Consider the following 12554-nt stretch of genomic DNA (forward strand, 5'->3'; position numbering starts at 1 on the left):
TCTCTCCTTTTCCATGCGTACGGGTCCCATGGCCCATTGTACCGGGAGCCACTGACAGCCACCGGTCCAGCTTCCGGGCAAGTTCGAGGCCGACGAAGCAAGGCGAAACATGTGCCTTGCATTTGTCATTTGGTATTCTCATTTCTCATTCGCTCATTATTTCTTTTTTTTTTCTTCTTTTCTTTTTGCTGACATCCTCCGTTTTCCACCCGGCATCATCATTTCCAGCCAATAGGTTCGCACCCGGACACCGGGGTGCCTCAACTTTCAACTCAGCCCATACGACCCACATTCGTACGAGCAGAAAGTGACCGTGTTTCGACCAAAGAACAAAAGCGACCAGGCCCATACGCTATCAAATCTCGGATAGCTGGGATTTGTCGTCTTGAGCTCGGAGATTTTATGTAACCTCAAGAGGCCTGATGAGCTGCGACATTTGTCGGATGGTCACTTTTACGTCGGGCACGGATTAGGCATTGCCGTTCTCGGCTGTGGGTGTCTCGGCTTCCGGTGCGGCCGCTGTCTTGGCTGCCTTATGTACCTGCTTCATCTCGAGACCGTCTTTGTTCTCCTGGGCATCGCCGTCGCCGGTTTGCTTCTCTTGGAATGTGAAGGCGTCGGACAGATTGACGGCCAAGAAGGACTTGGGCAGTTTGACTCTGTGGGGCGAGAGGGAAACTGTTAGGATATGGCTCGACCTGAGATTGGGACTGGAACCGTGCGGCAACCCCGGGGTGTAACTTACTGATGGAATCGCCCGCGCAGAGTCTCAACAACCGTCTTCCAGTCGTTGTGGGACGTTAAGCTGCGGCGCGGGGCACAGCTGATCGTATGCCGGCTGTCCAGCTGCACATCAAGAGGGTCGTAGACGTGACAGCCAGGACTGATGGTAATTCGGATGCTGTACTGGTAGGTGGACGATTCGACAGCGCTGTCGCTGTCGTGGCATTCGCCACTGCTACAACCGCCGTCCGCATCGGCGCCCTCAGGCGTCGACTCGACCTTGGGGTGGCTTGTTTCCGACTCGTAGAGTTCGAAGCAGATCTGTGACAAGTAGTCCAGCTCAGGGATGCTGGCTCGGGTGATCTTGGTCTCAATGCCGCCCTCGAGGATGGTGTTGAGGAGCGTGTAGATATGTGACTCCTTGGTAAAGTAGAAGAATGACTTGACTTCGTCTGAGGCCTGCATCTCCTCGAGATCTTGTACAATCTCCTTGAGGAGCGGTAACGAGGTCAGAAGTCCAATCTCCAGCTTCTCGCTGTCGGAAATGCCGTACTCCTGAGGGCAGATGAAGTCGAACAACACCTTGGCCAGCTGGTACAGCTCGCGCAGAGGCTCGAAGCGGGCGTCGGTCTTGGCCTTGGTCGGACTGTTGGTTCCTTTATATAGGTGGAAGTACTGCTCTGCCGGTGGCGGCTCGATTGTGTGGCGGAGACCAGCCATCCACGAGCGCCGGCGGAAGATACGCTTAACACTCGGCTTGTGTTGGCTGTTATTACCGTTGATCGCCGAGGCATTGCCACTTCCACTCCCACTCCCATTGCTCCCATCCGACTTTCCCTCTTTGCCAATGGCCAGATCCTTGTCAGTCGTCCGGCTCGTACCGCTACTCGCGGTCGATGGCCGGCCTTCGTCATGTGATTTGCGATCATCAATGACGGGGCTGCTCTTCGGGCCTTGTGAGCCGGGGTTGGACGTCAGGCCACCACTGCCACTCGAACCGCTATTCGTACTACTGCTTGCGGCGCCGGTACCGACCCAGTCCTCCTCCTCGAGCATGTGCTTCGGAGGTGTAAACACCCACTCAAGGAATGCACGGTTGTGGAGGGCGTCGAATTTCATGGTGTCGTACAGCTCAGAGATCTTGCTGGGGTCAACCTTTTCGAGGTCACAGAACTCGGCGAACAGCTTGTCCCAGCGCTCGCGGAACAGCTCGGCGTCTTCACCACTGCACCAGCGCGCCTGGATACCGTTGACAGCGTTTGCCTGTGCAATGGAGCTCGACAGCGAGAAGGAGCTGGTGCGATTGTCGGCGTTGCCATTAGCAGCTCCGCCAGAGCCGCCCGTGGCGTTGTTCGCAGGGGCATCGAGGTTTACCGTCGTTGAGCTGGAGGCCGCCGTGCTCATGGAGCCGCTCGGGCCAGACTTATCAAAGCTGGGCGACGCCGACAGGCTGCCGGCGGTGCTCTGGCCACTGTTACTCAGGCGGCCCGAGCCACCACCCGTGCTCTCAGACGACCCCTTGAGCTTGGCGTAGTTGTAGTTCATGACGCGGCGGTGAAAGTTCATCAGCTGCACGACGCGGGTCTGCACCTCGGACGGCTCTGGCATGTTGTCTGGCCAAGCAAACTGGGGCGGGCGCTCATTGTCTTTGCGCAAAAGACCCTTCAGCTTCTTCTTGACCTTGTCCATCTCGTCCTTGGCGGCGTTCGAGTCGTCGAGAAGATCCTTGCGGATGGTGATGAAGTCCTCTGATAGATTTTTCTCTCCCAGAAACGCCGATGCCCAAATCTGGGCACTGGTCGTGACGCGGCGCTCGGAGCTGCTGAAAACGTGAACCTCTTCAAGAATGTCGCGGTTTAGCAGCTGGTAGTCGTTGCGCATATTGTCGCCCAGCTCCTGGGCCTGGTACCGGGCCGAGTGTGTAGGCTCACCGCCCCACTTAACAATGAGCTGCAGCTTGTCGAGGACAAAGTTGTTCTCGGCGGCGGTGAACTTGGACATAGTTACACCGGACAACGAGTCATGGCGGCGCGGTGGCATGCGGGGGGTCATGCTATCGTCGGCTGGCGAGTTCGCATCGGCCATGTCGCCAAATGGAACCGTCGGAAGGGTCGACGTCCCGGTCGGCGTTACGTCCTCGGCGACGCTCTGCTCCTCGACAGGAGGGAAGACAGTCTCCTCAACGGGTGACTTCTTCTTGCGGAACATTGGCTTGATCTGCACCTTGGTCCCCGGCCATGACCCCTTGCGGACCAACACGTTGCGAAGTGCGAGGAGCTTTCCGCGGTCCTCAATGCCTGCGCGAATAGCAACATCAACGGCGTTGGCGACACTGGCAAGGGCAGCGTCGCCGATGAGCAAAACCTCCTCCTGGTGGCCGCGGAGAAGCTCGATGAACGGCTCCGTGTGAAAGGTAAACTTGTACTTTTGCTTCGGCGTACGATCAGCATGGCGGATGACGGAAACGACACCCTTGAGCTTCCACGAGTGGGCTGGCGGAGGTGGTGGAGGCTTCTCGGGTTCGTCGTCTTCCAAGATCAGCGGGTTGTCAGCATAGTTTGGCGTATGTGGGAGCGACGAGGCGGCCGTAGACGGAAGGCTGCCGGCCGCGAGGCCAAGGCCAGTCTCCGCGGCCGGCTTGTCAAGTGACGTAGCGATGGCGTCCGCGGCAGCAGGAGCAGCGGTGGCAGCTTGTCCTTCGAGTTGCGGGGGCGTAGTGCCCACGGGAATAGACTGTCGTGGGCTAGTGGGACCTGTGGAACTGGCATCGGGGGACTGTGCCTGAGGATCTTGCTTGTCAGAAGACGGGGACATTATGGACGGCTTATGGGCCTGTGCCGTTTCCTTGTCTTTGACAAGATGTTGCTGTAGTGCCATTTGCTCTGCGGTCATCGCCTCGGCGCCGTCGGACTGTGCACCCATGGGCGGCGTGAGAGCACCACCGGCCGTGCTCGGCGAGGAGGTGTTGTTGGCCGAAGCCGTGCCGGCAGTGGCCGCAGCAGCGTTGGCGGCGGCGGCAGCAGCAACAGCCGCCGCAGCCGCGGCCTTGCGCAGTTTCTCCTTGACAAACATGTCCTTGAGGATGCTGGCACACTGGTCGTAGTACTCGTCGTTGTCCTTCACAAAACTCCATCCGTTGACGTCAATCACGTAGCTCTTGCCACTGGCGCGCAGGAGGTCGAAACCGCAGACACATTGGCCAAACGTAAGCGAAATCTTGCTGGCCATTTCCTTTTCTTCGCTGTTGAGCGTCGTCACGTAGCGCACTTCCTTGCCGTGGGTGTTGCGACGCACAATGCCGTCGACGACGGGCGATTTGCGAGTCTCGGCATGGCAGTAGGTAGGGCCGACGGTGTAGGCCTTGACGTCCTCGGCGTTCTCGACGCGCATGAATTTTTCGTAGATGTAGCTCTCGGTCGGTTGCGTGATGGCGCGCGGGATGTTGAGGTTCTCAAAGTACTCTGAGCTCTTGTTGCCGATCTTGCGGAAGAGCTTTCGGGCGCCGCCGCCGGCCGACGAAGGGAAGTAGATGATAATGTTGTGGTCCTCGCCACTGATGGGCTTCTCGACAAAAGGTTTGCGGATGAGCTTGCCGTCAACGCTGAGCACGTCGTCGTTGTCGAGCAGAACGACCTTCTGGGGCGCGGGGTTCTTGGCGGGATCGGTGGCCTCGAGGGTTACGCCGCCAACCTCGCGGACGTGGCGAGCGATATCGGGGGTGAGGATGCTCGGGCCACCATCGCGCGTGACCTCGAGACGCTGAGGAGTGGGTACGCCGACTTTGTCGAGGAGGCGCAGACAAGCGCGACGGTCCCAGAGTACCTTTTGGAGAGGCACGTCATTGACACAGAAGGGCTTGCGGGCCTTTACGTAGGCAATGGCCTTGTCGAGCGGAAAGCCGTCGGAGTAGAAGGAGATGAGGTAGTCGCAAATAGGCCAGTTCTCGACCTCTTCGTCGAGGATGACCTTGTCACCAAAGACGACTACGTCAAACTCGTTTTTGGCAATCAGGCGGTTCAAGATGTTGCGACTGGGCTTGCTGCGGGCCTTGGCGTCGAGAGCGCAGACGCCAATGACACCGAGAGGGGCCTTGCGGGCCTCTTCCTTTTCTTTCTTGTGGTGGGCATGGCTGCGCTCGCTGCTCGGGCTTTGGCTGCTCGGGGCGGTGCTACCGCTGAAGCGACGCTTGACTCTGCTCCGGGAGCGCGTTGGTTGTGCGGCGGACCGTGGCGGAGGCCCCCCACTGCCGTTGGACGGGTTGACGAGAGGTGAGACGACACGTCGGGAAGCACTTGCGTTGTCGGAAGTTGAAGCTGCTAATCCTTGTGCCGACACAGGAGTCAGACCAGTTGACGCAACAGCCGGCGCAGATAGCGGTACGTGAGCAGCACCCGGCTCGACCTGCAGAGGCGGGATCGAGGAGAGCGGAACAGGAGTACTGTCCAAGTCGGCTAGAGAATCATCGCCGAGCCCCCTGCCGGAGTCTCCTGTTGCGGAGGCATTGCTGTCGCCGGAAGAAGTTGTTTCCGATGTGGGACCGGGGGCTGTTGCAGCGTCCGCCGGGGGATCGGCTGGCGGGTTTGGAGACGACATACAGTCCTTTGGTTGACGTGAGTCGTGGGTAAGGGTCGTTGGGCCACCCGCATGCGAGGTGGGTGGGCTGTGTCTTGGATGAGAAACAAAGAATATGGGGAGAGTTTAGAGACAATGGCGACGCTCTGTGTTCCTCGTACCAGGGGACAGTCGGCGAAAAGGGAAAGAGCGGTCGGCAACTGTCAGGGGTTTTTCGTTCCCAAATCGGGTAGCGATGATGTTGCGGAAGGTGCACGTCGGAATGGGGAAGAAGAAGGAACGACCAGTCTCGACAACCGCCTCGTCTTCCGTACGTTAGAAAAGAGCCTCGAAGTAAAAGCGGGCAAGAGGGACCGGAGGAGAATGCTTGCTGAAGGAAAGAACAAAGGAGCCGAGGGGCAGAGGCAACACGAGAACGAAAGGGCAAGAGTGACCCGGGGCGAAGCTAGAGCACTCGGCGGCAAAAAAAAAGAATGGAGCTTTTTTTGGTAACGTGAAGCTAGGCCATGGACCTGGGGCTACATATAAGGATCGCTCAAGATCTTTGAGACCGTGAACCTAGGTAGAAGCTTCGGAAAAGATGGAGCTCATGGTCTTGTGAGTCCTTGAAGCTATTTCTATATCTAAATATAAGAATTAAAAACGAGAACACACTAGGATGACAACACACCGTTTCTCGGCACCTACCAAAGCAAAGCAGATTACACGACAGGGAGCGAGCCCCAGGGAACCAAAAGGAGACGAAGGCGAGAGAGGATAGGAACGTATTATTGGTCTCTTGTCGGTCTGTTATTGGTCGGCAGGGCCGTATGCGAAGCGTTGTCGTGTACTTGCATGAGGCTGCGGACCGGCACATTGGACAGGAAAGAACGCAGGCGCTCGGGAGTAGACGATATAGACAGCAAGAGAAGCCCAGAGAAGCAGGAGGCTGATATGCCAACGCGGGCAGGTGCACAGGGACGAATTGGCGGCGGCCGTGGACCGGAGCGCGGGACAAGGATGGATGGGCAAGAGCGAACGTGTCAGTGCATCTAATGAGTCGCGTGATTCACGGGACCGTCCGATGAGAAGAGTGAAAGAGCACCAAAAAAAAAGGAAAGAAAAGAAACAGATACAGATACAGAAACAGAAAGAGAGGAGGGGAAACGCCGTTACAAAGTATAATCTCTGATTTTCTTCGTAACAGGCGGCTTGCGTGTGTAATTGAAGCGATCTCGCACAGATCACCGACGGATTGATTGTCTACATGGAATTGGCATGCAACATGACGACAGGTGCAGCTTTTAAGAGGCAAGAGCGCCCCTGCTGGCGCTAATGCGGCGAGCCAAAAAACGGTGCTAAGTAGACCCGGTGCTTTCCTTCAGTGGGCGCAGCGCTGCCGGTGGCGAATAGGAAGCGCAGAGTCGAGGCACGGGGTGCTGTCCAGTGAAAAGTGAAAACGACGGCAGGAGCCTGTCGGCTAGGTCAGGAGGGGCCAAACCACCGACAAAGGGACAGTGGCATGACCGACTGAGCAGTGGGGTGCTTACAGAAGGCCTTCCGGCTCTTCAGGGCTTTTCAGGCATTTCTAGCGGACTCTAGCGCTCGTTCGTTCGCGTCAGGGGAGTGTCCTCACTCACCAACAAAGCGACGACGATGTTGTCGACTATAGGCTTCCGCACATGTGCACAGAAATATAGTCAGAGCCTCATGGCCCATGACGTGCATGCACCGGCGTTCCCCACGAACTGGAACACCGCCTGCGCGGGTCGCAAGGGGGGTCTTTGTGGCCGATCGATCGCCTTGCCTCGTTCTGTCACCGAGACTGCATGCGAGCGATGAGGGAGCACGGGGGGCTTTTTGGGGCGGCCATAGGGGGCCAAGGCGCTGTAGACACGCCCTCCTGCAAGTGGTAAAGGCACACGTGCTCACCTGCCGGTTTGAGACGAGTGAAGGTCGTGCGCACGACGTACGCCGTAGAGCCCGCAGTATAACAAAGCCGTCGGATGGCCAACCTCGTGTACATATAAGAGCAGCAAGAGCATAGAAGAAACAACATACAGCACATCATTTAAGAAAATGGCTCGGAAACATGCATCAGAAGATGAAATGCCATTCACAATATATATCCTATGTCCGCCAATGTACACCGGAAAACGCAGCAACTATATAAATCACTCGCAAGATGATTTGCCAGACGGCGCGCTTCGGCCACCTTCATGGCCTCTCCTAGCTTCGTGGATTCCGCAGGAAGCCGACAACACCACCGCAGTAGCCCACCAACGCGTCCAGCCGGCTGCGCTCCTGCTCCTGGACCACGCGCCACTCGGCAAGGGCTGCGGCAAAGTCGTCCAGGTTGCTTTCGCTGCCATCTTCGTCGCCGCCGCCAACTGCCGCCTCGACTGCCGTGCTGCCGTGGAGGCGTAAGAACACGGTCATCCAGGCCTGGACCAGCTCATAGTCGCGACGGGCGCGCAGGCGGCTGGTCATGGCACGCACAAACAGGGCCAGCTCGCCCTCGTCGGCGGCCAGGGAGCGCAGCTCCAGATCGGCCTGTGCCGGCGGCAGGCTCTTCAAGTGATCGACAAAAGGGGCAACTGGAGGTGGTGTTAGTGGACAATGTCAACAGGGTACCCAAGTCAGGGGGGTGTGGAAGGTTTCGTAGATACGTACAATTGCCCGTCTTGCCCTGGTGGAGCTTGAGGGTCAGGGCCTGCTGGGCGCGCGTGAGGTCGAGCGTCAGAATGCGCGAGCGGGCGTCGCCGGCACTGCCGTCTTTCCCGTCCGTGCCGTCCGCTCCGGCCTGGCTCTGGTTCTGGCCATTGGCGTAGGCGGCACCCAGGCCGGCCTTTTCTGCTTCGGCCGAGCCGACGGTGCCCAGGAAGAAGGGCGCCTTCTCGGGCACCTTGGGCGCTTCGCGCGGCCGGTTGCGCTGCTTGATCAGGTCTAGGTGCAGCAGCGTCTGCCAGCGGGCCTTGGGCACCAGGCTCAGCGTCGTCATGTCAGCGCTCAGCTGGTCTAGGGTCTTGGCGGGCAAAATATCGTCGCTGTCCTCGCCGTCGGCGCCTTGGCCATCGTCGACAAAGGCGCCCTCCAGCTGACCGGCACCGCCCTCGCCCGACACCGTCGGGCCAGCCACCACAGCCTTGGCCTTCTTGCGTCCCTTTTTGTCCGTCAGCGCCTTGCGTGTTGTGGAGGCGGTCGGCGCCTCCACAACGGGCCGCGTCGGTACGTGCTTGAAGAGCGTCTTGTTGGTCCACAGGTGCACACCGAGCGCGCCGTCCGGCGCCACAGCCAGGTACTCGCCGGTGCCCGAAAAGGCCACGGCGCGGCCCGGGCGGTCGAGCGGCACAGAGTCAATCAGGTGACTCGTCGGCAGGTCCCAGACGCGCAAGCGCGCGTCGTCCTGCGTGACGGCAACGACCCAGCGGCCGTCGCTGGAGAAGCAGAGGTCGTTGATGCTGGAAGGCGGGTTCGCAGCGCCGGCGCGGAACACACGAATGGTCTTGCGCGTGACGAGATCCACGACGCGGATGGTGTTGTCGCCACACGCAAAGGCCAGCAAGTCGTTGGCCGCGTGGTAGCGGCAGGCGGTGACGGGGACGCCCCCCCACTCGTTGATCTGGTCGACGAGGTGGCCTGTCAAAAAGTCCCAGAACTTGACGGTGCCGTCGAGCGAGCACGAGACCACGACGCTGTTGAGATTGTCGACGACGACGCCTGTGACAGCGCCTGCGTGCCGGCCGGCACCGGGGCTGCGGAAACCGGCAAAGGTGCCATGTCCCGTGGTGGCCGTCGCCTGCAGCTGTGTCACGCCGTCTGCCTGCCGCAACTGCTGCTGGACCTTGAGCTGGCGCGCCTGTGCGGGCGTCAGGCGTGACGGGAAGCGCTGGCGGTGGATGCCGGACTGCAGGTTGTACATGTCGATGGACCCGCCCTCTGAGCCGACCAGCGCAAACGTGCCGCAGGGGCTGATGGCCACAGTCGACACGTTGCGGTTGTCGCCCGTGCAGAGCTGCCAGCGGCCGGCCCGCTTGCGGCCCCAGAACCACGTGCGCGCATAGGCGTCGTCGCGGTGCGCCGTCACCACGCTCTCCCAGCCGGTCATGCTGCTCGACTCGGTGTCGCCAGGCCGCAGACCCTCGCCGGCGCGGCCGGCCTTGTTCTTGTGGCCGCCGTTGCCATGCGGGCCGCCAATCTTGAGCCAGATGGGCATCTTGCCAGGCAGGGCACCAATGCCGCCGTCGCGGTTCAACGACGAGGCGATGCAGGTGATGGGCGGCGCCTTCAAGTCTTCGAGCGTCGTCGTGGGGCCGTGGCGCAGTGCCGACGTCGACAGGATGCCGAGTTTCTTGGCCTTTTGGCGCACGCTGCCCTGGCTCAGCTCGCTGCTCTGGCCGTCGCGCCGCAGCGACCAGCCCCACAGGCTCCGGTCGAGGCCGCCACTGAGCAGCCACTTGTTGCCCGCGTCGGCGCCGTCAAAGTCGGACGGCAGGAACGCGAGGCAGTTGACGGGCGCGGCGTGGCCGCTGCGGGTGTGCAGGATGCGCGGAATGGGCGAGAACGGCGTCTCGTCAAAGATCCAGGAGCGCAGCGAGTTGTCGAGACCGCTCGTGAGGATGACGGGCTGGCCGGCCAAAAACTCAATCTTGCTGATGCCGCCGCGCACGCCGCCCGCCGCCCGCGACGGCGGGTTGTGCGCACTCCGCAGCACGCCCATGATGCGGCCGCCCTTGTTGAGGTCCCAGAAGGTCACGTCGCCGCTGGCCGTCGTCGCCGTCGCCATGACACCTTCCACACGGCCGTCCTGGCCTGCACCGCGGCCGTCCGTGCGGAACGAGATGCTCGTGACGGGCGCGTCGTTCTCGCCGTCGGCCGTGACGCCGGCGGTGCCGGCCTCGACGTGGATCAGCGGTTGGTCGCGCAGCACGTCGTGGATAACGAGCGGGCCGGCCGCGTAGGCAATGGCCAGAAGCCCTAGAGCGGGCGTAGGCTCAAGGCAGGTGACACCGCCCGGTGGGCTGGCGGTCTGGGGCGGCAGGATGGTGTAGACGAGCTTGCCCGAGCTGACATTCCAGATTTCGACCCAGCCGTCGGCGCGGCCCACAAAGAGCTTGTTGAGGAACGTGGGCATGGTGCACATGCCGCCGGTCAGTTCGTTGCTGCCGGGGGTGGTGGCGGTGGGCTGAAGGGTAGTGTAGTGCTCCAGCGTGGTCGACTTCCACACGTCGATGCGGGTGCGGGCAAGGCCGACGATCCAGGCGCCAAAGATGGAGATCTGTCGGATGGGCTCCGTCAGGTCGCGGGGCATGGGCAGCTCGCCGACCTTGCGACCACGCTGGAAGATCCAGACGCCCTGTGAGGTGTTGGGGGGTGCGGCATCGCTGCCATTGTTGCTGCTGTCTTCGTCGTCGTCGTCGTCGTCGTCGTCGTCGTCATCCTCATTCTCCTCGTCACCGTCCTGCTTGCCGCCCCAGGCAGCGTACACCTTGTGCTTCCATGCGTACGTTGCAGTAATGTGGCGCGGGGTTTGCGGGCGGGTGACGAAAACGAGGTTGAGACCGCGCTTCAGGTCGTAAGTCTGGAGACAGCGGCCGGCCGACGTGGTGATCTGGAACGTCGTCTTGCCGAGGGGGATAGAGGTGAAAGGAACGGCGGTGGGCGAGACGAGACCGACGGTCTGAAACGCAGTGTTAGAAGGTAGCTATTGCTGAACTGGTGCTATGAGGTACTCACCCTGAACGGTGCAAAGATGTTGGAGCCCGTGGCAATGGCAGACGACTGTTGCTGTGCGGACGAGGCCGGGGCGGTGCTCAGCTTCTGGCGCTTGACCAGCGGCGCGCCGCTTTCAGAGTGCGGCATGACGGCCGGATGTTGGTGTCGTTCAGATAGGAATGGCCATACACGTGGTAATGTGCGGCGTGGATCTGTGGCAATTTTTTGTGAATTTGCGGTAAAGTTACGCAGCCGTGGCGGTCGCCCTGATGTTTTCGTAGTGAAGCTTTTCCTGCGCTTCCTCTGATCGCCAACTTTTTTTCTGCTGGCACTAACTTTTCTTATCTCGATAAGGCGCTAGCGGCGTTGTCACTGTCACTTGGGCACTGCCAGACACACAGTGTAAGTAGTGCTAATATAGTCACTATACTGTATTATGCACTGTCTTTACATCAACGTCGGCCGCAGCCGACACCGACGTCTCCATCACGCCAACTCTGGCCATTTGGTCATCCGCTCGTGCAGGTCGACAACTGTGTCCCCCGATACAGAAAACACGCCGTTGCCGCGGTGGTGCAGCATGCGGCCGGCGCTCTGAACCATGTCCTCGTCCCACCACGCGCGGACGGCCTTGAGGATCCAGAGCGAATACCGCCCAACAAGCTGGCGATCGTGCACGACGCACTCGACGTTGGCCATAATGTGCGCCCCCCCGACAAGGGGCGCCTGAACAGCCTGGCCAGGGAGCGGCGTGAGACCGAACGTCGCCCACTTGTTGTTTCCTTGGCTATCTCCGTCCGCTTTCGAGCAATTGCCAATGTCCACGACGGCGCCCGCCATTTCGACGCTCGGCACGGCCAGGACACACTGTTTCTGGACACGCAGGGCCTCAAACGACGCGTCCCAGGGCCCGAGACAGATGCCGATGAGCGTAGGCCCGCTGTGCTGCAGCATCATGTGGAAGCCGAGCGTCATGAGATTGTGCGAGCCATCGGCGACGGAGCCGGTCGAGACGAGCAGGATGGGGCCTGGCTCGATCAGTCGGTGAACTTGGCGCAGGGGCAGTGCCGTAAAGGGAGGTGCGCTGCCTTTGGCAACGTTTGCATCCCCAGCGCCTTGTTCCTCTTCCGATTTCTGTTGCTTTTCCGCTGGACTCTCTTTGGTGTCCCGCGGCTCCACCTCGACACTGTTGCGCGTTTTCCGTTTTCGGGCCATCTTTGCGCCAGAATCCGCCGCTAGAGTGTAGTTTGCGTTTGTCAATGGATACAAGCAGTTAAGTGGGCGTAGGACAAGAACGACAAAATAAGAATCACCAACTCCAGAGAATATGAGAAAGTAATGATGAGAAACAGTGATCGTTTTGCAGCCTTTGGTATGGCAAGATGCTAAAAAGTCCAAGTCCCATAAATCCGCACAGCGTCCATCGCTTTATAAAATGCGAGACAATAAAGGAATGAAGAGTGAAAACCGTCCCATCGTCATAGGCGTTAGGATTTTGCAGGTCTGCCCTGGCGGTTCTCAATGAAGAGCCGATGCGCTAACCCTTTTCTGGCGCTATTTCGGCT

The 12554-nt window shown here is 60.0% G+C and overlaps 3 protein-coding genes across 3 annotated transcripts; all 3 read right to left on the reverse strand.

The window, feature by feature from the left end:
- Nucleotides 1-469: 469 nt before the first annotated feature.
- On the reverse strand, nucleotides 470-5316 carry SPBR_06343 (actin cytoskeleton organization and biogenesis protein; the record flags this gene model as incomplete). Its single annotated transcript, XM_040764600.1, has 2 exons — nucleotides 470-659; nucleotides 746-5316. 2 exons carry the CDS (start codon nucleotides 5314-5316, stop codon nucleotides 470-472), a joined length of 4761 nt encoding a protein of 1586 aa, XP_040616904.1.
- Nucleotides 5317-7503: 2187 nt separating this feature from the next.
- Nucleotides 7504-11136, reverse strand: SPBR_06442 (U3 small nucleolar RNA-associated protein 21; the record flags this gene model as incomplete). Its single annotated transcript, XM_040764698.1, has 3 exons — nucleotides 7504-7871; nucleotides 7948-10954; nucleotides 11011-11136. The coding sequence occupies 3 exons, from the start codon at nucleotides 11134-11136 to the stop codon at nucleotides 7504-7506; spliced, it is 3501 nt and encodes a 1166-aa protein (XP_040616905.1).
- Nucleotides 11137-11475: 339 nt separating this feature from the next.
- Nucleotides 11476-12204, reverse strand: SPBR_07812 (flavin reductase domain protein fmN-binding protein; the record flags this gene model as incomplete). The annotated part of the gene is made up of 1 exon (XM_040766066.1): nucleotides 11476-12204. The coding sequence occupies one exon, from the start codon at nucleotides 12202-12204 to the stop codon at nucleotides 11476-11478; it is 729 nt and encodes a 242-aa protein (XP_040616906.1).
- Between the last annotated feature and the right edge of the window lie 350 nt (nucleotides 12205-12554).

This window comes from Sporothrix brasiliensis (genome assembly GCF_000820605.1).
Source record: "Sporothrix brasiliensis 5110 chromosome Unknown Cont20, whole genome shotgun sequence".
In the NCBI taxonomy this organism is placed as follows: Eukaryota; Fungi; Ascomycota; class Sordariomycetes; order Ophiostomatales; family Ophiostomataceae; genus Sporothrix; species Sporothrix brasiliensis.